This window comes from Taeniopygia guttata, chromosome 29 (assembly GCF_048771995.1).
Source record: "Taeniopygia guttata chromosome 29, bTaeGut7.mat, whole genome shotgun sequence".
Taxonomy (NCBI): domain Eukaryota; kingdom Metazoa; phylum Chordata; class Aves; order Passeriformes; family Estrildidae; genus Taeniopygia; species Taeniopygia guttata.
Genome location: NC_133054.1, coordinates 3195151 through 3221221, shown reverse-complemented (window position 1 = coordinate 3221221; position 26071 = coordinate 3195151). Strand labels below are relative to the sequence as shown.

Here is a 26071-nt window from a genome sequence, read left to right as displayed (position 1 = left end):
GGCAGGGATTTGGGGGATCTGGGGAGGAACTTGAGGTGATTTGTGGGGATTTGGGGATGAATTTGAGGTGATTTGGGGAGGATTTGGGGAGGAATTTGAGGTGACTTGGGGGGATTTGGGGAGGGATTTGAGGTGATTTGGGGATGAATTTGAGGTGATTTGGGGAGGAATTGGAAGTGATTTAAGGGGATTTGGGGATAAATGTGAGGTGATTTGGGGAGGAATTTGAGGTGATTTGGGAGGATTTGGGGATGAATTTGAGGTGATTTGGGGAGGATTTTGAGGTGATTTGGGAGGATTTGGGGAGGAATTTGGGCAGGAATTTGAGGTGACTTGGGGGGATTTGGGGATGAATTTGAAGTGATTTAAGGGGATTTGGGGATGAATTTGAGGCAATTTGTGGGGATTTGGGGATGAATTTGAGGTGATTTGGGGATGAATTTGAGGTGATTTGGGGGGATTTGAGGATGAATTTGAGGTGATTTGAGGATGAATTTGAGGTGATTTGGGGAGGAATTTGGGGATGAATTTGAGGTGATTTGTGGGGATTTGGGGATGAATTTGAGGTGATTTGTGGGGATTTGGGGATGAATTTGAGGTGATTTAAGGGGATTTGGGGAGGAATTTGAGGTGATTTGTGGGGATTTAGAGATGAATTTGAGGTGATTTGGGGAGGATTTTGAAGTGATTTGGGAGGATTTGGGCAGGAATTTGGGGAGGAATTTGAGGTGACTTGGGGGGATTTGGGGAGGAATTTGAAGTGATTTAAGGGGATTTGGGGATAAATGTGAGGTGATTTGGGGATGAATTTGAGGTGATTTGGGAGGATTTGGGGATGAATTTGAGGTGATTTGTGGGGATTTGGGGATGAATTTGAGGTGATTTGGGAGGATTTGGGGATGAATTTGAGGTGATTTGTGGGGATTTGGGGATGAATTTGAGATGATTAGTGGGGATTTGCGGATGAATTTGAGGTGATTTGGGGATGAATTTGAGGTGATTTGTGGGGATTTGGGGATGAATTTGAGGTGATTTGTGGGGATTTACAGATGATTTTGGGGTGATTTGTGGGGATTTGAGGATGAATTTGAGGTGATTTGGGGAGATTTGTGGATGATTTTGGGGTAATTTTGGGTGGTGATGGGGTAATTTAGGGGGAAGATTCAGGGATATTTCAAGGTGATTTTGGGGCCATGTTGAGGTGATTTGGCAGATTTTTGGAGGTGGTTTTGGGGTAGTTTGGAGGTGATTTTGGGGATTACTTGGGGGTGGTTTTGAGCAATTTTTGTGTGGTTTTGGGGTGATTTTAGAGGTGCTGCTCAGTCCTGGCGTGATGCTGACCCCCTGCGCTGGCCAGACTGCCACAGTGGTTACCTGAGCCAGCACCTGCCTCACCTGGATTTCACCCTGGATTTATTTAAATCAAATCCTTGGTTTTTATTGCCTTTTTCCTGTTTTTTTGTGCCTGAAACACCTGATGGGCTGAGGATGGTATTACCTGGAGCATCCAAATCTGAGGGGCTCTGGGGATCAACCTCCCCCACCTGGGCAGATCCCTCACCTGGGCACCCGCCCGGAGCCGCTTCAATCACTTCACACATTCAGCAGAAATAGCCAAATCTTTGCTTTTCTCCCCAAAACACGCAGCAATGCCCCCTCCCCTCCCCTCCCCCCACCCCGAGTTATTCCTTTATCCTCCAATTTTCCATAATTAAATCTGGATCTGGAATTCTTGATGACCTTACGAGATCATGTCACACCTGCACACACCTGGAGGTGGGTGAACCTGGTGCCTCAGAGCTCCAGCAGTCCTGTCCGTGCCAGGGGTCACCTGTGGCAAGGTGACCACACCTGGGGGCTCTCCAGAGGGTCTCCAGGTGTTCCCTGCGAGGGGGTGGCCAGGTAACAACACCTGGGGGTGCCCAGGTCCTCGTGCTGGGAGTGGGGGGTCTCCAGGTGTGCTGAGAGGCTGCAGGTGCTCCTCACCTGGCCCTCACCTGGCCCCTATTTCAGGATGATGTGGTAGCTGTCGTTGCTTTCGGCTGCAAAGGAAGCCAAGGTCAGCCCACAGCAGGTGAGGGAAGGTGGGGTGGGGTGACCCAAACAGAGCCCCAGGTACCCACACACCTTTCATGGTGTCCAGGACGAAGCAGGATTCATCCTGGAAGTTCTGGATCATCTGAAAAAAAACCACCAAACAACAGAAATTTTGAGGTTTTTGGGAAGAATTTGGGTTCCAAAGGGCTGGAGGTGCCCAGGTGGGAGTTCAAGCAGCAGCTGAGAATGTTTTATTCCTTCCTTGAGCCCTTCCAACTCCTGCCCAGGTGAGCCCAGGTGAGCCCAGGTGAGCCCAGGTGAGCCCCCAGGTGAGCCCCCAGGTGTGTCCCGGGGCAGGGGGGATTTTGGGGGGCGTTACCTCATCGCTGACCAGCACGTGGATGCCCGTGGGGCCCTGCTTGTAGATCTGCTGGATCTGCTGGGCGGGCACGCGGAAAAGCTGCGCCAACTTCTCCGTCAGCTCGGCCGCCGTCAGCTCCTCCAGGTACACGGCGTGGTAAACTGTGGGGCAGGGGGGCTCACACCTGCCCAGGTGTGCCCCACATCCCCCTGGGTACACTGTGGGGCAGCGGGGCTCACACCTGCCCAGGTGTGCCCCACCAGGTACACTGCAGGGCTCACACCTGCCCAGGTGTGCCCCACATCCCCCTGGGTACACTGCAGGGCTCACACCTGCCCAGGTGTGCCCCACATCCCCCTGGGTACACTGCAGCACTCACACCTGCCCAGGTGTGCCCCACAGCCCCCCGGGTACACTGTGGGGCAGCAGGGCTCACACCTGCCCAGGTGTGCCCCACACCCCCCGGGTACACTGCAGCACTCACACCTGCCCAGGTGTGCCCCACAGCCCCCGGGTACACTGCAGCACTCACACCTGCCCAGGTGTGCCCCACATCCCCCAGGTACACTGCAGGGCTCACACCTGCCCAGGTGTGCCCCACACCCCCCGGGTACACTGCAGGGCTCACACCTGCCCAGGTGTGCCCCACATCCCCCTGGGTACACTGTGGGGCAGCAGGGCTCACACCTGCCCAGGTGTGCCCCACATCCCCCCGGGTACACTGCGGGGCTCACACCTGCCCAGGTGTGCCCCACACCCCCCGGGTACACTGCAGCACTCACACCTGCCCAGGTGTGCCCCACATCCCCCCGGGTACACTGCAGGGCTCACACCTGCCCAGGTGTGCCCCACATCCCCCCGGGTACACTGCAGGGCTCACACCTGCCCAGGTGTGCCCCACATCCCTCTGGGTACACTGTGGGGCAGGAGGGCTCACACCTGCCCAGGTGTGCCCCACATCCCCCGGGTACACTGCAGGGCTCACACCTGTCCAGGTGTGCCCCACATCCCCCAGGTACACTGCAGGGCTCACACCTGCCCAGGTGTGCCCCACATCCCCCTGGGTACACTGCAGGGCTCACACCTGCCCAGGTGTGCCCCACAGCCCCCTGGGTACACTGCCAGGCTCACACCTGCCCAGGTGTGCCCCACATCCCCTGGGTGCACTGCAGGGCTCACACCTGCCCAGGTGTGCCCCACATCCCCCCAGGTACACTGCAGGGCTCACACCTGCCCAGGTGTGCCCCATATCCCCCCGGGTACACTGCAGGGCTCACACCTGCCCAGGTGTGCCCCACATCCCCCCGGGTACACTGCAGGGCTCACACCTGCCCAGGTGTGCCCCACAGCCCCCTGGGTACACTGTGGGGCAGCAGGGCTCACACCTGCCCAGGTGTGCTCCCAGGTGTGCTCCCTGCTCTCCCAGGTGTGATCCCAGGTGTGCTCCCTGCCCCCCCAGGTGTGATCCCAGGTGTGCTCCCTGCCCCCCCAGGTGTGATCCCAATCCCCCAGGTGTGCTCCCAGGTGTGATCCCAGGTTTCCAATCCCCCAGGTGTGCTCCCAGGTGTGATCCCTGCCCCCCCAGGTGTGCTCCCAGGTGTGATCCCAATCCCCCAGGTGTGCTCCCAGGTGTGATCCCTGCCCCCCCAGGTGTGCTCCCAGGTGAGCTCCCTGCCCCCAGGTGTGCTCCCAGGTGTGCTCCCAATCCCTCAGGTGTGCTCCCAGGTGAGCTCCCTGCCCCCAGGTACCCTCCCTGCCCCCCCAGGTGTGCTCCCTGCCCCCCCAGGTGTGCTCCCGATCCCCCAGGTGTGCTCCCAGGTTTCCAATCCCCCAGGTGTGCTCCCAGGTGTGATCCCAATCCCCGAGGTGCGCTCCCAGGTGTGATCCGAATCTCCCAGGTGTGCTCCCAGGTGTGCTCCCTGCCCCCCCAGGTGTGCTCCCAGGTGAGCTCCCTGCCTCCCCAGGTGCGCTCCCAGGTGAGCTCCCTGCCCCCAGGTGTGCTCCCAGGTTTCCAATCCCCCAGGTGTGTTCCCTGCTCCCCCAGGTGTGCTCCCAGGTGCGCTCCCAGGTGTGATCCCCATCCCCCAGGTGCGCTCCCAGGTGTGATCCCAATCCCACAGGTGCACTCCCAGGTGCGCTCCCTGCCCCCTCAGGTGTGCTCCCAGGTGAGCTCCCTGCCCCCAGGTGCACTCCCAGGTGTGCTCCCAGGTGAGCTCCCTGCCCCCAGGTACCCTCCCTGCCCCTCACCGAAGAAGGTGCCGCTGCCGCCGTCGCCGTCCTCGTGCTCGTGCTGGGGGTCCCTCACCTGCTGGGACTCCTGGCACACGTAGATGGTCAGGCGGGGCCGCACCATCCTGGGACAGGTGAGGGTCACCTGGCGCCCCCTGCCCAGCCCTCACCTGCCAGGTGCCCCAGGAGGAGCAGCGTGAGCCCATCCCAGAGGTGCCCCCACCTGGCTGAGCCCCAGGTGTGCCCTTGGTGGCCCTGGCCAGCATTCCCTGGAATTCCCACCTGGAACTCCCACCTGGAACTCCCACCTGGAACTCCCACCTGGAACTCCCACCTGGAATTCCCACCTGCAATTCCCACCTGCAATTCCCACCTGGAACTCCCACCTGGAATTCCCACCTGTAATTCCCACCTGCAATTCCCACCTGGAACTCCCACCTGGAATTCCCACCTGTAATTCCCACCTGGAACTCCAACCTGGAATTCCCACCTGGAACTCCCACCTGCAATTCCCACCTGTAATTCCCACCTGTAATTCCCACCTGGAATTCCCACCTGCAATTCCCACCTGGAACTCCCACCTGCACACAGCTCCTGCCTGGGGCTCAGTCCCGGAGCCTCGAACTCAAAGAATTCCCAATTCCTAATTCTCAATCCCTAATTCCCAACTCCTAATTCTTAATCCTCAATCCCTAATTCCTCATTCTTAATTCCCAATTCCTAATTCCAAATTCCTAATTACCAATTCATAATTCCCAACTCTTAATCCCTAATTCCTAATCCCCGAGTCCTAATTCCCAATCCCTAATTCTTAATTCTAATTCCCAGTTCCTAATCCCTAATTTCCAATTCATAATCCCTAATTAATTCCCAATTTCCAATTCCCAATCCCTAACTCCTAATTCCCAATTCCAATTCCCTGTTCCTAATTAATTCCCAGTCCCTAATCCCTAACTTCCAATTCCCAGTTCCTAATTCCCAATCCCTAATCCCTAACTCCTAATTCCCAATCCCTAATTAATTCCTAATTCCCACTTCCCAATTCCTAATTCCCAATCCCTAATTCCCAATCCCTAATTAATTCCTAATTCCCACTTCCCAATTCCTAATTCCTAATTCCCAATCCCTAATTCTTAATTCTAATTCCCAATTCCTAATCCCTAATTTCCAATTCCCAATCCCTAATTAATTCCTAATTCCCAATTCCTCTCTCCTACCTGGACCTCCTTTCCCAAAGTTCCTCTAAATTCCTGATTTATTTGGGAAAAGGCTGGGCCAGGTGAGTCCTGACCCTCCCCAGGTGAGTCCCAGCCCCCCCCAGGTGAGTCCCAGTCCCCCCCAGGTGAGTCCTGACCCCCCCAGGTGAGTCCCAGTCCCCCCCAGGTGAGTCCTGCCCCCCCCAGGTGAGTCCCAGCCCCCCCAGGTGTGTCCCAGCCCCCCCCAGGTGTGTCCCAAACCCCCTCAGGTGTGTCCCAGCCCCCCCAGGTGTGTCCCAGCCCCCCCCAGGTGTGTCCCAAACCCCCTCAGGTGTGTCCCAGCCCCCCCAGGTGAGTCCCAGCCCCCCCCAGGTGTGTCCCAGCCCCCCCAGGTGAGTCCTGACCCCCCTCAGGTGTGTCCATACCCCCCCCAGGTGTGTCCATACCCTCCCCAGGTGTGTCCCAGCCCCCCAGGTGTGTCCCACCTGCCCTTGAGGGCGTTGAAGAGCCGGATGCCGTCGGCGGGGCCGCAGATCTGGATCACGTCCTCGCGCGTCAGCTTCAGCAGGTCTGCTCCTGCAGAGCCCAAATTCACCCAAATTTACCCCACATTAACTCCAAATTCATCCCAAACTTACCCCAAATTCACCTCAGATTAACTCCAAATTCACCCCAAATTTACCCCGAATTCACCTCAGATTAACCCCACATTAACTCCAAATTCATCCCACATTAACTCCAAATTTATCCCAAATTTATCCCAGATTCACCCCAGATTCACCTCAGATTAACTCCAAATTCACCCCAAATTTACCCCACATTAACTCCAAATTAATCCCAAATGTACCCCAAATTCACCTCAGATTAACCCCACATTAACTCCAAATTCACCCCAAATTTATCCTGAATCACCTCAGATTAACCCCACATTAACTCCAAATTTACCCCACATTAACTCCAAATTCACCCCAAATTTATCCCAGATTCACCCCAGATTCACCTCAGATTAACTTCAAATTCATCCCAAATTTACCCCACATTAACTCCAAATTCACCCCAAATTTACCCCGAATTCACTTCAGATGAACCTCACATTAACTCCAAATTCACCCCAGATTAACTCAAAATTCATCCCAAATTTATCCCAGATTCACCCCAGATTCACCTCAGATTTACTCCAGATTAACCTCAGATTTACCCCGGATTCAAACCCAAATTCACACCAGATTAACTCCAAATTCCTCCCAAATTCACCCCAGATTCACTCCAGATTAACCCCAAATTCACTCGATTCACCCCAAATTCACCCAATTTATCCCAGATTCACCCCAAATTCACCCAATTCACCCCAGATTCACCCCAAATTCACCCTAAATTCACCCAAGATTCCCCCCAACTTCTCCTGTTTGCCCCAAAATGGAATTTTTCCCCTCTTTTCCTCCAAACCAGCCTTTTCCAGCTTTGCTTTCCCTCAAATTATCATTTTTGGCTTTGTTTTCCCAAAACCGGTGTTTTTTAAACCTAATTTTTCCCAAAATCAGCATTTTCCACTTTGGTTTTCACAAAATCCCAATTTTCCAGCTCATTTTCCCCCAAAACCATCACTTTTCACCCTTTTTTACCCTTAAATCAACATTTTTTCAGCTTCATTTTCCTCCAAATCAGCACTTTCCAGCCAAATTTCCCCCAAAATCAACATTTTCCACCCGTTTTCCCACACATCAGCATTTTTTAGCTTGGTTAACCCAAACCCAGCATTTTCCAGCTTTGTTTCCCCCAGATCAGCAATTTTTTTCTTTATTTTTTCCCCTAATTTGGCATTTTTCAGCTCAGTCTTCCCCAAAATCGCCGTTTTCCAAGTTTGCTTTACCCAAAATCAGCATTTTTTCACATCTGTTTTCCACAAAATGAGGTTTTCACCATTTTTGCCATAACTGCCATTTCCCAGATTAATTTTCCTTAAAATCAGCATTTTCAAACCAATTTTTGCCTGAATTCAAGATTTTTTACCTCTATTTTCCCCCAAATTGTAATTCTAAAATTTGTCTTCTTGGCATTTTCAGCTGTTTTCCCCTAAATCAGTTTTTTCTCCCCAGATTTCCATTTTCCAGCTGTTTTCCCCAAAATCAGCCCCTCTTGTGTCACCTGTGCCAGGTGAGCTGGGGGAGGTGGTGCCAGGTGAGGCTTTTGGGTGAGAAAAGTGGGATTTGGGAACGCTCACCTGGCCAGGTGAGGGGACATCACCTGGCCAGGTGAGAGGAGGGAAGGTGACCTAGCCCAGGTGAGAGGAGGTGACCTGGCCCAGGTGAGGAGGGAAGGTGACCCAGCCCAGGTGAGGTGACCTGGCCAGGTGAGAGGAGGTGACACAGCCCAGGTGAGGAGAGGTGACATGGCCCAGGTGAGAGGAGGTGACTTGGCCAGGTGAGAGGAGGTCACCTGGCCCAGGTGAGGAGAGGTGACATGGCCCAGGTGAGAGAAGGTGACATGGCCAGGTGAGAGGAGGTGACACGGCCAGGTGAGAGGAGGTGACACGGCCCAGGTGAGGAGAGGTGACCTGGCCCAGGTGAGAGGAGGTGACACGGCCCAGGTGAGGTGACCTGGCCCAGGTGAGAGGAGGTGACACAGCCCAGGTGAGAGGAGGTGACCTGGCCAGGTGAGAGGAGGTGACCTGGCCAGGTGAGGAGAGGTCACCTGGCCAGGTGAAGAGGGAAGGTGACCCAGCCCAGGTGAGGTGACCTGGCCAGGTGAGAGGAGGTGACACAGCCCAGGTGAGAGGAGGTGACCTGGCCAGGTGAGAGGAGGTGACCTGGCCAGGTGAAAAGAGGTGACCTGGCCAGGTGAGGAGAGGTCACCTGGCCCAGGTGAGAGGAGGTGACATGGCCCAGGTGAGAGGAGGTGACATGGCCCAGGTGAGAGGAGGTGACCTGGCCAGGTGAGCGGAGGTGACACGGCCCAGGTGAGAGGAGGTGACATGGCCCAGGTGAGGGGACATGACCTGGCCAGGTGAGGAGAGGTGACATGGCCCAGGTGAGAGGAGGTGACCTGGCCAGGTGAGAGGAGGTGACACGGCCCAGGTGAGGAGAGGTGACTTGGCCAGGTGAGAGGAGGGAAGGTGACCCAGCCCAGGTGAGGTGACCTGGCCCAGGTGAAAAGAGGTGACCTGGCCCAGGTGAGCAGCCGTGCCCCAGCCCAGGTGAGGCAGAACTCACCTGAGAAGTTCCTGAAGAGCCGTGAGAAGGTGGAGAAGCGGTTGCGGTGCAGCCACTGCTGCGCCTCCTGCGGGGTCCAGGTGGGCAGCAGCGTCTGGGGGGACACAGGTGCCACCAGGTGACCTGGCTGAGCCGCTCAGGTGCTGGCAGGGGCACAGGTGAGCTCAGGGGGGTCACACAGGTGGGAATTGGACAGGTGGGATGAGGTGGTGACCTGGAAATGTTTCCAGGTGATGTGGAACTGCTCCTGCTGAGGCTCAGGTGAGCTCAGGGGGGTCACACAGGTGGGAATTGGACAGGTGGGATGAGGTGGTGACCTGGAAATGTTTCCAGGTGATGTGGAAGTGTTTCTGCTGAGGCTCAGGTGAGCTCAGGTGGGTCACACAGGTGACAGGTGGGATGAGGTGATGACCTCAGGGGTGACCTGGAAATGTTTCCAGGTGATGTGGAACTGCTCCTGCTGAGGCTCAGGTGAGCTCAGGTGAGCTCAGGTGGGTCACACAGCTGGGAATTGGACAGGTGGGATGAGGTGATGACCTGGAAATGTTCCCAGGTGATGTGGAACTGCTCCTGCTGAGGCTCAGGTGAGCTCAGGTGGGTCACACAGGTGGGAATTGGACAGGTGGGATGAGGTGGTGACCTGGAAATGTTTCCAGGTGATGTGGAAGTGCTCCTGCTGAGGCTCAGGTGAGCTCAGGTGAGCTCAGGTGGGTCACACAGGTGGGAATTGGACAGGTGGGATGAGGTGATGACCTGGAAATGTTCCCAGGTGATGTGGAACTGCTCCTGCTGAGGCTCAGGTGAGCTCAGGTGGGAATTGGACAGGTGGGATGAGGTGATGACCTGGAAATGTTCCCAGGTGATGTGGAACTGCTCCTGCTGAGGCTCAGGTGAGCTCAGGTGGGAATTGGACAGGTGGGATGAGGTGATGACCTCAGGGGTGACCAGGAAATGTTTCCAGGTGATGTGGAAGTGTTTCTCCTGAGGCTCAGGTGAGCTCAGGTGGGTCACACAGGTGGGAACTAGACAGGTGGGATGAGGTGATGACCTCAGGGGTGACCTGGAAATGTCTCCAGGTGATGTGGAACTGCTCCTGCTGAGGCTCAGGTGAGCTCAGGTGGGTCACACAGGTGGGATGAGGTGATGACCTCAGGGGTGACCTGGAAATGTCTCCAGGTGATGTGGAAGTGTTTCTGCTGAGGCTCAGGTGCACTCAGGTGAGCTCAGGTGGGTCACACAGGTGGGAATTGGACAGGTGGGATGAGGTGATGACCTGGAAATGTCTCCAGGTGATGTGGAAGTGTTTCTCCTGAGGCTCAGGTGAGCTCAGGTGAGCTCAGGTGGGTCACACAGGTGGGAATCCCCCCCCAGGTGTCTGCAGGTGACCCAAGGGTTTGTGGAACCCCCAGGGGTACCTGGGCAGGTACCTGGGCAGGTACTTACGTCAGCCAGGGGCGCGGGGGGGTCGGGCTGGTGGCTCGGGGACCCGCTGCTGGGGACAGAGGGACACGGGTCACTGGGATTACTGGGATTACTGGGACAGGGGGCACTGGGATTACTGGGATTACTGGGACACTGGGATACTGGGACATGGGATACTGGGGACACTGGGATACTGGGATACTGGGGATACTGGGATACTGGGATACTGGTCAGTGGGATACTGGGGACACTGGGATACTGGGGACACTGGGATACTGGGACAGTGGGGACAGAGGGACACAGGTCACTGGGATTACTGGTTACTGGGATATGGGTCACTGGGATACTGGGGACAGAGGGACACTGGGATACTGGTCAGTGGGATACTGGGGATACTGGGACATGGGTTACTGGGATACTGGGGACAGAGGGACACAGGGATACGGGGGATACTGGGACATGGGGCACTGGGATACTGGGGATACTGGTCAGTGGGATACTGGGGATACTGGGACATGGGATACTGGGACACTGGGATACTGGGACATGGGGCACTGGGATACTGGGGATACTGGGACAGTGGGGACAGAGGGACACTGGGATACTGGGACACTGGGATACTGGTCAGTGGGATACTGGGGACACTGGGACATGGGTCACTGGGATACTGGGACATGGGGCACTGGGATACTGGGGATACTGGGGACAGAGGGACATGGGTCACTGGGACGGGTCACTGGGATACTGGGGACACTGGTACACTGATCACTGGGATACTGGGACACTGGGACATAGGTCACTGGGATACTGGGGACAACTGGGATACCTGTCCCAGTGGGTACTGGGGTCACTGGGACAGTACTGGGGATGCTGTCACTGGGGTGGCACTGGGGTGACACTGGTGTCACTGGGGTGTCACTGGGGTGTCACTGGGTGTCACTGGGTGTCACTGGGTGTCACTGGTGTCACTGTTGTCACTGGGGTGGCACTGGGGTGGCACTGGGGTGGCACTGGTGTCAGTGGGGTGTCACTGGGGTGTCACTGGGTGTCACTGGGTGTCACTGGGGTGTCACTGGGGTGTCACTGGTGTCACCGGTGTCACTGGGGTGTCACTGGGGTGTCACTGGGGTGGCACTGGGGTGTCACCGGTGTCACTGGGTGTCACTGGGGTGTCACAGGTGTCACTGGGTGGCACTGGGGTGTCACTGGGGTGTCACCGGTGTCACTGGGGTGTCACTGGGTGTCACTGGGGTGTCACTGGGGTGTCACCGGTGTCACTGGGGTGTCACTGGGGTGTCACTGGTGTCACTGGTGTCACTGGGGTGTCACTGGGTGTCACTGGGGTGTCACTGGGTGTCACTGGGTGTCACTGGGGTGTCACTGGTGTCACTGGGGTGTCACTGGGGTGTCACTGGGGTGTCACTGGGGTGTCACTGGTGTCACTGGGGTGTCACTGGGGTGTCACCGGTGTCACTGGGGTGTCACTGGGGTGGCACTGGGTGTCACTGGGGTGTCACTGGGTGTCACTGGGGTGTCACTGGGGTGTCACTGGGGTGTCACTGGGGTGTCACTGGTGTCACTGGGTGTCACTGGGTGTCACTGGGGTGTCACTGGGTGTCACTGGGGTGTCACTGGTGTCACTGGGGTGTCACTGGGTGTCACTGGGTGTCACTGGGGTGTCACTGGGTGTCACTGGGGTGTCACTGGTGTCACTGGGGTATCACTGGGGTGGTACTGGTGTCACTGGGATGTCACTGGGGTGTCACTGGGTATCACTGGGGTGTCACTGGGGTGTCACCGGTGTCACTGGGTGTCACTGGGGTGTCACTGGGGTGTCACTGGGGTGTCACTGGTGTCACTGGGGTGTCACCGGTGTCACTGGGGTGTCACTGGTGTCACTGGGTGTCACTGGGATGTCACTGGGGTGTCACTGGGTGTCCCTGGGGTGTCACTGGGGTGTCACCGTGTCACCCCCGGCGTGCCGCACTCACCCGTCCCCGAGGGAGAAGCTGCTGTGGGAGCTGTTGAAGCCGGGGGACGGCGCGTTGGGCACGTAGGTGACCTCGGGCCAGGGCGAGCACTGCGGGCACGCCAGGTGAGCTCAGGGGCACCCGGGCTGCACACCTGTGCACACCTGTGCACACCTGGGCTGCACCTGTGCACACCTGTGCACACCTGCACACACCTGTGCACACCTGGGCTACACCTGCACACACCTGGGCTGCACCTGCACTCACCTGCGCACACCTGTGCACTCCTGCACACACCTGTGCACACCTGGGCTACACCTGCACACACCTGTGCACACCTGCACACACCTGGGCTGCACCTGTGCACACCTGCACACACCTGTGCACACCTGTGCACACCTGCGCACACCTGGGCTGCACCTGCGCACACCTGGGCTGCACCTGCACACACCTGGGCTGCACCTGTGCACACCTGTGCACACCTGGGATACACCTGCACACACCTGCGACTGCACCTGCACACACCTGCACACACCTGCACTGTACACACACACCTGCACACACCTGAGCTGCACCCGCACTCACCTGCACACACCTGAGCTACATCTGCACTCACCTACACACACCTGCACTGCACCTGGGCTGCACCTGCACACACCTGGGCTGCACCTGCACACACCTGTGCACACCTGCACACACCTGTGCACACCTGCACACACTTGCACACACCTGGGCTGCACCTGCACACACCTGCACCGCGCACACACACCTGCACTCACCTGGGACTGTACCTGCACACACCTGAGCTGCACCTGCACACACCTGGGCTACACCTGCACTCACCTGCACACACCTGGGCTGCACCTGCACACACCTGTGCACACTTGCACACACCTGGGCTGCACCTGTGCACACCTGGGCTGCACCTGGGCTGCACCTGCACACACCTGAGACTGCACCTGCACTCACCTGCACACACCTGGGCTACACCTGCACACACCTGCACTGTACACACATAGCTGCACACATCTGGGACTGTACCTGAATACACCTGGGCTGCACCTGCACACACCTGCACACACCTGCACTGTACACACACACCTGCACACACCTGGGACTGTACCTGCACACACCTGCACTGCACACCCACCCACCCACACCTGGGACTGTACCTGCACACACCTGCATTGGACACACCTGGGGCTATACCTGCACACAGCTGCACTGCACACACACATCTGCACACACCTGGACCCACACATACCTCCAACCCCACACACCTGGCCCTGCACACACCTGGCCCTGCACACACCTGGCCAGGTCAATAATCAGGCCAACCACGTCCCCAGAGCCCTTCTGCAGGTACAAAACAGGTATGAACACCTGGAGCCAAGCTCCAGAGCAGCTGAGCCCTGCTCCCTGGCAGCCAGGTGGGGCAGGTGGGGCAGGTGAGCTCACCTCGGTGAGGATGGTGGTCTCGTAGGAGGGCTGGTACTTCTCCTTCTCGTGGGGCGTCCGCTTCTCCATCTTCTCCCGGTCCGTCTTCTGCTTCCGGTCGGCTCCTTTGGGCTGGGACGGGCCGGGACAGGTGAGGGGGACAGGTGGGGACTCGGGGGGCACAGGTGGCACGGGGGGCACAGGTGATCAGCCCTCCTGGGGCTCCCAGAGGGAAAAGGAGCTTGGCCTGAGGGATCTGCAGGGACAGGGGTGCGGCCACCTGGAGACACCTGGAGCACCTGGAGACACCTGGAACACCTGAACACACCTGTGACTGCCTGAACACACCTGTGACTACCTGAACACAGCTGTAACCCCCCTGGAGACACCTGTAACAATTTGGAGACACCTGTAACCCTTGAACACACCCTTAACGCCTGAACACACCTGTAACCACTGAACACACCTGTAACCATCTGAATACACCTGTGCCCACCAAAATACACCTGTAACACCTGAATACACCTGTGCCCACCAAAATACACCTGTAACCCCGAAAACACCTGTAACCCCGAACACACCTGTAACCATCTGAACACACCTGTAACCCCCTGAAAATAGCTGTAACACCTGAACACACCTGTAACCCCTGAACACACCTGTAACCACCTGAACAACCTGTAACCCCCTGGAGACACCTGTAACACCTGAATACACCTGTAACCCCTGAACACCCCTGTAACCCCTGAACACACCTGTAACCCCCTAAAAACACCTGTAACACCTGAACACACCTGTAACCACCTGGAGACACCTGTAACCCCCTGAATACATCTGTAAAACCTGAACACACCTGTAACCACCTGGAGACACTTGTAACACCTGAATATACCTGTGCCCATCTAAATACACCTGTAACCCCTGAACACACCTGTGCCCACCAAAATACACCTGTAACCCCTGAGCACACCTGTGCCCACCAAAATACACCTGTAACCCCTGAACACACCTGTAACCCCTGAATACACCTGTAACCACTCTGCACACACCTGTAACCCCTGAACACACCTGTAACCCCTGAACACACCTGTAACCACCTTAACACACCTGTAACCCCCTGGAGACACCTATAACCACGTGAACACACCTGTAACCATCTGAACACACCTGTAACACCTGAACACACCTGTAACCATCTGAATACACCTGTAACCATCTGAATACACCTGTAACCACTGAACACACCTGTAACACCTGAACACACCTGTGCCCACCAAAATACACCTGTAACCACCTGGAGACACCTGTAACGCCTGAACACACCTGTAACCACTGAACACACCTGTAACCACCTGGAGACACCTGTAACCCCTGAACACACCTGTAACCATCTGAACACACCTGTAACCACCTGGAGACACCTGTAACCACTTGAACACACCTGTAACCATCTGAACACACCTGTAACCACTTGAACACACCTGTAACCACTTGAACACACCTGTGCCCACCAAAATACACCTGTAACACCTGAACACACCTGTAACCCCTGAACACACCTGTAACCCCTGAACACACCTGTAACTACTTGAACACACCTGTAACCACTGAACACACCTGTGCCCACCAAAATAAACCTGTAACACCTGAACACACCTGTAACACCTGAATACACCTGTGCCCACCAAAATACACCTGTAACCCCTGAACACACCTGTAACCCCTGAACACACCTGTAACCATCTGAATACACCTGTAACCATCTGAATTCACCTGTAACCCCTGAACACACCTGTAACACCTGAACACACCTGTAACCCCTGAACACACCTGTAACCATCTGAACACACCTGTAACCATCTGAATACACCTGTAATCCCCTGAAAACACCTGTAACACCTGTAACCACCTGGAGACACCTGTAACCACGTGAACACACCTGTAACACCTGGAGACACCTGTAACACCTGAACACACCTGTGCCCACCAAAATACACCTGTAACCCCTGAACACACCTGTAACCACCTGGAGACACCTGTAACTACCTGAACACATCTGTAACCCCCTGAACACACCTGTAACCCCTGAACACACCTGTAACCCCTGAACACACCTGTAACTACCTGAACACACCTGTAACCCCCTAAAAATAGCTGTAACACCTGAACACACCTGTAACTGGCTGGGGCTGTCCTCCTAAAGGTGGGAGGTTTACTGAGGCCCCCCAGTACAAACTGGGACAGACGCCCAGGTGAGCCCAGGTACCTTGAACACCTTGATCTGGCAGCTGGCGGAGTGCAGGTGCTCCGTGTACTCCCCGCTCTCGTTCTCCCGGAAGGTGTCGATCTGCACGCGGAAGGGAACGCCCTTCTCGCCGCCGTGCTTGCGCAGCGTGAACTCCGTGCTGATGCAGTGCACCTGCGGACAGGTGAGCTTCCTGTGGGGCTGCTGCCGTGGGGCAGAGCCCACCTGTCCTCACCTGGATGTGGGACAGAGCCCACCTGTCCTCACCTGGATGTGGGACAGAGCCCAGCTGGTCTCACCTCAATGTGGGACAGAGCCCACCTGTCCTCACCTGGGTGTGGGACAGAGCCCACCTGTCCTCACCTGGGTGAGGGACGGAGCCCACCTGTCCTCACCTGGGTGAGGGACGGAGCCCACCTGTCCTCACCTGGGTGAGGGACGGAGCCCACCTGTCCTCACCTGGGTGAGGGACGGAGCCCACCTGTCCTCACCTGGGTGTGAGACAGAGCCCACCTGTCCTCATCCGGGTGTGGGACAGAGCCCACCTGTCCTCACCTGGATGTGGGACAGAGCCCACCTGTCCTCACCTGGATGTGGTAGAACCCACCTGTCCTCACCTGGGTGTGAGGCACTTTCCACCTGTCCTCACCTGGATGTGGGACAGAGCCCACCTGTCCTCACCTGGGTGCGGGACAGAGCCCACCTGTCCTCACCTGGATATGAGGCACTCCCCACCTGTCCTCACCTGGGTGTGGGACAGAACCCACCTGTCCTCACCTGGGTGCGGGACAGAACCCACCTGTCCTCAGCTGGGTGTGAGACAGAGCCCACCTGTCCTCACCTGGGTGTGGTAGAGCCCACCTGTCCTCACCTGGGTGAGGGGCACTGCCCACCTGTCCTCACCTGGATGTGGGACAGAGCCCACCTGTGCTCACCTGGGTGTGGGACAGAGCCCACCTGTCCTCACCTGGGTGTGGGACAGAGCCCACCTCTCCTCACCTGGGTGTGAGGCATTTCCCACCTGTCCTCACCTGGGTGCGGGACAGAGCCCACCTGTCCTCACCTGGGTGTGGTAGAGCCCACCTGTCCTCACCTGGATGTGACACAGAGCCCACCTGTCCTCACCTGGGTGTGGTACAGAGCCCACCTGTCCTCACCTGGGTGTGGGACAGAGCCCACCTGTCCTCACCTGGGTGTGAGACAGAGCCCACCTGTCCTCATCTGGGTGTGGGACAGAGCCCACCTCTCCTCACCTGGGTGTGAGGCACTTCCCACCTGTCCTCACCTGGGTGCGGGACAGAGCCCACCTGTCCTCACCTGGATGTGGTAGAGCCCACCTGTCCTCACCTGGGTGTGGGACAGAGCCCACGTGTCCTCACCTGGGTGCGGGACAGAGCCCACCTGTCCTCACCTGGATGAGGGACAGAGCCCACCTGTCCTCACCTGGATGTGGGACAGAACCCACCTGTCCTCACCTGGATGTGATAGAGCCCACCTGTCCTCACCTGGGTGTGATAGAGCCCACCTGTCCTCACCTGGGTGTGGTACAGAGCCCACCTGTCCTCACCTGGATGTGAGGCACTGCCCACCTGTCCTCACCTGGATGTGGTAGAGCCCACCTGTCCTCACCTGGATGTGGGACAGAGCCCACCTGTCCTCACCTGGATGCGGGACAGAGCCCACCTGTCCTCACCTGGATGAAGACTGACGTCCTCTTGGAGGGGTCCCACAGGAACTCCACGGTGTTGAGCTGCGTCGGGTTCGCACGGGGGTCGATGATCCCCACGGACATGGGGATATCTGTGGGGGGAACAGGTGAGGCCCACCTGGGACGTCCCAGCTGCCCCAGCCAGGTGAGACTCACCTATGTCCAGGATCCTGTCGCCAGGTCGGTTCCACCTCCAGCCCTCCAGCTGCTGGTGCTCCGTGTACTGCAGCCGCCGGTCGTGGAAAACCACCCGGAAGATGCTCTGGGGAAGGTGGAAACATCACCTGGAGCTGCCCTGGCACACCTGGCCAGGTGCAGCCCTTCTCTGTGCCAAAAAGGGGACAAGGGAACCACCCTCCTCCCCCAGACAGGTGTATCTCCCAGCCCCGCCCAGCTGCAGGGCACCTGGCTGGCATGGGCACACCTGGGCAGGGGCACCTGTGCTCTCTGCTCACCTTGACCAGCTTCCCGTTGATCTCGGGCAGCTCCCCAAGTTTCCTGTTGTCCAACATCCGGATCTCGTAGGATTGACCTGGGGGCAGGAGCGCACCTGAGGGTTTCTGTCACCTGTACCTGTCCCCTGAGCTCCTTTTCATTGGGGGTCCCACCAACCCAGACCTTCCAGTGGTACCTGAAAGCAGCAGGTACAGCCTGAACCTGTAAGTGCCAGCCTGACCTGTACAGTTATACCTTACACACACCTGTACAGGTAGGCCTTACACACACAGATACACCTTACACACACCTGTAATCCTCTGCACACACCTCTACAGACACATCTTGTACATACCTGCACAGATACACCTTACACACACAGATACACCAAACACCTGTACAGACACACCTCACACACACCTGTACAGATACACCTTACACACACCTGTATCCACCCTGCACACACTGTACAGACACACCTTGCACACACCTGTGCAGATATACCTTACATACACCTGTAATCACCTTGTACACCTGTATCCACCCTGCACACACCTGTACAGATACATCTTACACACTCAGATACACCTTACGCACACCTGTACAGATATACCTTACACAGATACACCTTACACACACAGATACACCTCACACCTGTACAGATACACCTTACACACACCTGTACAGATACACCTTACAGATACACCTCACACCTGTACAGATACACCTTACACACTCAGATACACCTTACACACACCTGTACAGATACACCTTACACACTCAGATACACCTTACACACACCTGTACAGATACACCTTACACACTCAGATACACCTTACGCACACCTGTACAGATACACCTTACACACACCTGTACAGACACACCTTACACACACATACACCTTACACAGATACACCTTACACACACCTGTACAGATACACCTTACGCACACCTGTATCCACCCTGCACACACCTGTACAGATACACCTTACACACTCAGATACACCTTACACACACCTGTACAGATACACCTCATGCACACCTGTGATTCTCCCTGCACACACTATAGATACACCTTACGCACACCTGTACAGATACACCTTATGCACACCTGTGATTCTCCCTGCACACACCTGTTACCACCTTTAACCTGGCAAACCCCCCAGGTGACTCCTGCCCCACCTGGGCAGAGCACAGCCAGGTGCAGGCACTGCCGCCTCCCAAAAATCAGCAATTCCCCCTGGGAATGACAATTCCACAGGCAGGACCCCCCCAGGGGTACCTGTGCAGGACAGGTGTGCTCACCTTGGTTGAGGTAGGTGAGGGTCTCGTCGTGCAGCTTGACGGCGGGGGAGGTGGCAGCGCACAGAACGTACTGGAAGGGCAGCAGCTTGTCCTGGTTCTCCGGGGGCAAGCTGGACTCCTCCTGCTTGAAGATGGGCAGAGCCAGGACATCGCTGCAGAGACGGGAGAGAGTTACCTGAGAGTCACCTGAGACAGGTGAGCTGGGGGGGGGGGGTGCAGGGATTCTGGCAATCCAAGCTGGGCTTTGACACCTGGAGGAAGAGCCCCACCAGGAACCCGGCCCAGTGCTCCAGGTGTGCCCCGAACCTCCGGCCTCAGGTGCTCACCTGGAACACACCTGTGGCCACCTGAATACACCTGTCAGCACCTGGGCACCCCTGCAAGCACCCCTAACCCTGACTGCAGCACGACAACAACCACGATTCCAGCTGTAACTCCAGCCCTGCTCCTTCCCTACTCCAGCCGGAGCTCCAGCCCAACTGCATCCCGAATCCATCCCTACTCCATCCCTACTCCATCCGAAATCTATCCCAAATCCATCCGAAATCTATCCTTACAGCATCCTGAATCCCCAAATCCATCCCAAATCTATCCTTACAGCATCCTAAATCCCCAAATCCATCCCTACTGCATCCTGAATCCATCCCAAATCCATCCCAAATCCATCCTTACAGCATCCTGAATCCCCAAATCCATCCCTACTGCATATCCCGAATCCATCCCAAATCCATCCTTACAGCATCCTGAATCCCCAAATCCATCCCTACTGCATCCCGAATCCATCCCAAATCTATCCTTACAGCATCCTGAATCCCCAACTGCATCCCAAATCCATCCCTACTGCATCCCAAATCTATCCCAAATCTATCCTTACAGCATCCTGAATCCCCAAATCCATCCCTACTGCATCCTGAATCCATCCCAAATCCATCCCAAAAGCATCCTGAATCCCCAACTGCATCCCAAATCAATCCCTACTGCATCCCAAATCAATCCCAAATCCATCCCAAATCCATCCCTACTGCATCCCAAATCCATCCCAAATCTATCCTTACAGCATCCTGAATCCCCAACTGCATCCCAAATCAATCCCTACTGCATCCCAAATCCATCCCAAATATATTCTTACAGTATCCTGAATCCCCAAATCCATCCCTACTGCATCCCTACTGCATCCCGAATCCATCCCAAATCCATCCCAAATCTATCCTTACAGCATCCTAAATCCCCAAATCCATCCCTACTGCATCCCAAATCCATCCCAAATACATCCCAAATCCATCCCAAATCCATCCCAAATCTATCCCTACAGCATCCTGAATCCCCAAATCTATCCCTACTGCATCCCAAATCCATCCCAAATATATTCTTACAGTATCCTGAATCCCCAAATCCATCCCTACTGCATCCCGAATCCATCCCAAATCTATCCTTACAGCATCCCGAATCCATCCCTACTGCATCCCAAATCCATCCCAAATCCATCCCTACTGCATCCCGAATCCATCCCAAATCCATCCCAAATCCATCCCGAATCCATCCCTACTGCATCCCGAATCCATCCCAAATCCATCCCAAACCCATCCCGAATCCATCCTAGCCCCAAATGCAGCTCGGGGCATTACTTCAGCCGTAATTCCCATTACAACTCTCCCCCAAATCCTTCCCAACTCCTTCCCAACTCCATCCCAACTCCATCCCAACCCCAATTCCCCACTTGGTGCCCCAAATTTGGCACAGTTCAGGGCTCCCCGCGCCCCTGGCAACCCCTGCCATTCCGGGGACCCCTGGAGATTTTGGGACCCCCCAGATATTCTGGGGACCCCAGAGATTTTGGGATCCCCCCAGAGATTCCGGGGACCCCATAGATTTTGGGATTCCCCCAGAGATTCCGGGGATCCCCAGAGACTTTTGGACCCCCCAGAGATTCTGGGGACCCCATAGATTTTGGGATTCCCCGAGATTCTGGGGGCTCCAGAGATTTTGGGATTCCCCGAGATTCTGGGGGCTCCAGAGATTTTGGGATTCCCAGAGATTCTGGGGACCCCTGGAGATTTTGGGACCCCCCCAGAGATTTTGGGATTCCCCCAGAGATTCCGGGGACCCCAGAGATTTTGGGACCCCCCAGAGATTCTGGGGACCCCATAGATTTTGGGATTCCCCCAGAGATTCTGGGGGCTCCAGAGATTTTGGGACCCCCCAGAGATTCTGGGGACCCCTGGAAATTTTGGGACCCCCAGAGATTTTGGGACACCCCCCAGAGATTCTGAGGACCCCATAGATTTTGGGATCCCCCAGAGATTCTGGGGACCCCTGGAGACTTTTGAACCCCCCAGAGATTCTGGGGACCCCATAGATTTTGGGACACCCCCAGAGATTCTGGGGACCCCAGAGATTTTGGGACACCCCCAGAGATTCCAGGGACCCCATAGATTTTGGGATTCCCCCAGAGATTCCGGGGACTCCAGAGATTTTGGGATCCCCCAGAGATTCTGGGGACCCCAGAGATTTTGGGACCCCCCAGAGATTCCTGGGACCCCTGGAGATTTTGGGGTTGCCACCGGGGATTTGAGATCCCTTATGAAGATGCTGGAGAACCCGCAGGATTCTGGGGACCCCTGGAGATTTTGGGACCCCCCAGAGATTTTGGGATTCCCCCAGAGATTCCGGGGACCCCATAGATTTTGGGATTCCCCAGAGATTCTGGGGACCCCATAGATTTTGGGATCCCCCAGAGATTCTGGGGACCCCAGAGATTTTGGGATCCCCCAGAGATTCTGGGGGCTCCAGAGATTTTGGGACCCCTCAGAGATTCCGGGGACCCCATAGATTTTGGGACCCCCCAGAGATTCCGGGGACCCCCAGAGATTTTGGACCCCCCAGAGATTCCGGGGACCCCAGAGACTTTTGAACCCCCCAGAGATTCCGGGGACTCCATAGATTTTGGGATTCCCCCAGAGATTCCGGGGACCCCACAGATTTTGGGACCCCCCAGAGATTCTGGGGACCCCATAGATTTTGGGATCCCCCAGAGATTCTGGAGATCCCGAGACTTTTGGACCCCCCCAGAGATTCTGGGGACCCCCATAGATTTTAGGACCCCCCCAGAGATTTTGGGACACCCCCCCAGAGATTCTGGGGACCCCATAGATTTTGGGATTCCCCCAGAGATTCTGGGGACCCCATAGATTTTGGGACACCCCCAGAGATTCTGGGGACCCCAGAGATTTTGGGATTCCCCGAGATTCTGGGTACCCCATAGATTTTGGGATTCCCCCAGAGATTCTGGGGACCCCTGGAGATTTTGGGACCCCCCAGAGATTCTGGGGACCCCATAGATTTTGGGACACCCCCAGAGATTCTGGGGACTCCAGAGATTTTGGGACCCCCCCCAGAGATTCTGGGGACCCCCAGAGATTTTAGGACCCCCCCAGAGATTTTGGGACCCCCCAGAGATTCCGGGGACCCCTGGAAATTTCGGGGTTGCCACCGGGGATTTGAGATCCCTTATGAAGATGCTGGAGAACCCGCAGGATTCTGGGGACCCCTGGAGATTTTGGGACCCCCCAGAGATTTTGGGACACCCCCCAGAGATTTTGGGGATCCCCAGAGACTTTTGAACCCCCCAGAGATTCCGGGGACCCCATAGATTTTGGGACCCTCCAGAGATTCTGGGGACCCCATAGATTTTGGGACCCCCCAGAGATTCTGGGGACCCCTGGAGATTTTGGGACCCCCAGAGATTTTGGGACCCCCCAGAGATTCTGGGGACTCCAGAGATTTTGGGACCCCCAGAGATTTTGGGACACCCCCCCAGAGATTCCGGGGACCCCATAGATTTTGGGATTCCCCCAGAGATTCTGGGAACCCCAGAGATTTTGGGATCCCCCAGAGATTCTGGGGACCCCTGGAGATTTTGGGGTTGCCACCGGGGATTTGAGATCCCTTATGAAGATGCTGGAGAACCCGCAGGATTCTGGGGACCCCTGGAGATTTTGGGACCCCCAGAGATTTTGGGATCCCCCAGAGATTCTGGGGACCCCATAGATTTTGGGATTCCCCAAGAGATTCTGCGGACCCCATAGATTTTGGGATTCCCCCAGAGATTCTGGGGACCCCAGAGATTTTGGGACACCCCAGAGATTCTGGGGACCCCATAGATTTTGGGATTCCCCCAGAGATTCCGGGGACCCCTGGAGATTTTGGGGTTGCCACCGGGGATTTGAGATCCCTTATGAAGACGCTGGAGAACCCGCAGGATTCTGGGGACCCCTGGAGATTTTGGGACACCCCAGAGATTCCGGGGACCCCTGGAGATTTTGGGGTTTCCCTTAGAGGTTCTGGTGACCCACAGAGATTTTGGGGTGCCTCTGGCGATTCTGGGGTCCCCTCCTGCTTCGGGTACGGGTGCTGAGGTGCTGCCTGACGCCTTCAACCTCCAGCTCATTTTGGGGCTCCCCGCTCCCTGCCTTCCCCGGGGTGTTCTGGGGTGCCCTGAGAGTTTTGGGGTGCCCTGAGAGTTTTGGGGTGCCCTGTCGGTTTTGGGGTCCCCGGTACCTCATGCTGTAGGCGCCAGCGCCGAGTTCCTGCCCGATGCCCGAGAGGCTGGCATCGAAATCCTGCACCAGCCCCGACTCGATCACCTCGTCCGCCAGCGGCAGCTTCAGCGCCCACGCCATGGCCCCAGCACCCCAAAAACGGCTGCGGGGTCACCCCCAAACACGGGGGGTCCTCAGGGTCACCCCACAGAAAAGGGGGCCGTCGTGGTCACCCCAAAAATGGGGGGTCTGGAGCTACTCAGGAATGGGGTGTATTGGGAACACGGCAGGAGCGGGGGTTTGGGGCACCCCCAAACACGCGGGTCCTTGGGGTCACCCCAGAAAGGGGCTTGCAGGGGTCCCCCCAAAACTAGGGGGCCTTGGGGTCACCCCCAAACCGACGGGCCAATATCTTCAGTGTCACCCCAAAAAAAGGGCTCCTCAGTCACCCCCAACCCAGGGTCTCCTCGGGGCACCCCAAAACCCCTCCCTGATTTCTGGGGGTACCAGTGCCCCCCAAACCTCTTGAGGACCCTCTCTTGCAGTGACCAACTTGGGGACCCCCAAACCCCACTACCACAGGCAAATGAACCCCAAAACCCAGCGACACCCCCGAGGCTGCACCCCCACTCTTGGAGCGCCTCAAAGGGAACACCTCGGGGGGACCCCCAAACCCCAAAACCCCTGAGAGGCAGCACCGCCGGGGGGCCCCGAGTTCTACAGACCGACCCCAAGGGCAGCACCCAAGGGGGACCCCAAAATCCTACAAAGGGGCACCCCAAAATCCTACAAAGGGGCACCCCAAAATCCTACAGGCCCCTCCAAAGGCTGCACCCAAAGGGACCCCAAAATCCTACAGTCCCCTCCAAGGGCTGCACCCAAGGGGACCCCAAAATCCTGCACTCCCCTCCAAGGGCTGCACCCAAAGGGACCCCAAAATCCTACAAAGGGGGACCCCAAAATCCTACAAAGGGGGACCCCAAAATCCTGCACTCCCCTCCAAGGGCTGCACCCAAAGGGGCCCCAAAATCCTGCACTCCCCTCCAAGGGCTGCACCCAAGGGGGACCCCAAAATCCTACAAAGGGGGACCCCAAAATCCTACAGTCCCCTCCAAGGGCTGCACCCAAGGGGGACCCCAAAATCCTACAAAGGGGGACCCCAAAATCCTATAGTCCCCTCCAAAGGCTGCACCCAAGGGGACCCCCAAAATCCTGCACTCCCCTCCAAGGGCTGCACCCACGGGGACCCCAAAATCCTACAGTCCCCTCCAAAGGCTGCACCCAAGGGGGACCCCAAAATCCTACAAAGGGGGACCCCAAAATCCTACAGTCCCCTCCAAGGGCTGCACCCAAGGGGACCCCAAATTCCTGCACTCCCCTCCAAGGGCTGCACCCAAGGGGGACCCCAAAATCCTACAAAGGGGGACCCCAAAATCCTACAGTCCCCTCCAAAGGCTGCACCCAAAGGGGCCCCAAAATCCTACAGTCCCCTCCAAGGGCTGCACCCAAGGGGACCCCAAATTCCTACAGTCCCCTTCAAGGGCTGCACCCAAGGGGACCCCAAAATCCTGCACTCCCCTTCAAGGGCTGCACCCAAAGGGGCCCCAAAATCCTGCACTCCCCTCCAAGGGCTGCACTCAAGGGGACCCCAAAATCCTACAAAGGGGGACCCCAAAATCCTACAGTCCCCTCCAAGGGCTGCACCCAAGGGGGACCCCAAAATCCTGCACTCCCCTTCAAGGGCTGCACCCAAGGGGGACCCCAAAATCCTACAAAGGGGGACCCCAAAATCCTGCACTGCCCTCCAAGGGCTGCCCGCGGGGTCCGCCCCAATCCAGACCAGGACCCCAAATCCGAGCCGGGACCCCCAGTTCAGCCGGGACCCCCCAATCTAGCCGGGACCCCCTGATCCGAGCCGGGACCCCCAATCCAGACCAGGACCCCCAATCCAGTCCGGAACCCCCAATCCAGTCCGGGAC

At 56.8% G+C, this 26071-nt stretch overlaps 1 protein-coding gene across 4 annotated transcripts; it reads right to left on the bottom strand.

The window, feature by feature from the left end:
* Positions 1–688: 688 nt before the first annotated feature.
* On the bottom strand, positions 689–26071 carry TFCP2 (transcription factor CP2). 4 transcript variants are annotated; one of them, XM_072919530.1, is made up of 16 exons: positions 24112–26071; positions 19555–19706; positions 18270–18346; positions 17971–18076; positions 17800–17906; positions 16128–16280; positions 13883–13993; positions 12446–12534; positions 10476–10524; positions 9033–9126; positions 6309–6399; positions 4646–4752; positions 2417–2559; positions 2128–2179; positions 1987–2042; positions 689–1884 (listed from the first exon to the last, which is right to left on the bottom strand). In XM_072919530.1, exons 1-15 carry the CDS (start codon positions 24231–24233, stop codon positions 2005–2007), a joined length of 1491 nt encoding a protein of 496 aa, XP_072775631.1. In that variant the 5' UTR covers positions 24234–26071; the 3' UTR covers positions 689–1884; positions 1987–2004. The 4 variants fall into 4 exon arrangements, with proteins under 4 accessions (XP_072775631.1, XP_072775632.1, XP_072775630.1 ...); XM_072919531.1 differs by having other exon boundaries at positions 1998–2042; XM_072919529.1 differs by having other exon boundaries at positions 689–2042; positions 24112–26069.

Bases quoted from the DNA above. Each gene is read 5' to 3' on its own strand.
- TFCP2 (XM_072919530.1), bottom strand. From the start codon at position 24,233: ATGGCGTGGGCGCTGAAGCTGCCGCTGGCGGACGAGGTGATCGAGTCG. The intron at 18,077-18,269 runs GTGAGCAGAGAG...CACCTTCCCCAG, and splicing joins TCAACGGGAAGCTGGTCAAG to AGCATCTTCCGGGTGGTTTT. The intron at 12,535-13,882 runs GTGAGCTCACCT...GCGTGCCCGCAG, and splicing joins AGACCACCATCCTCACCGAG to TGCTCGCCCTGGCCCGAGGT.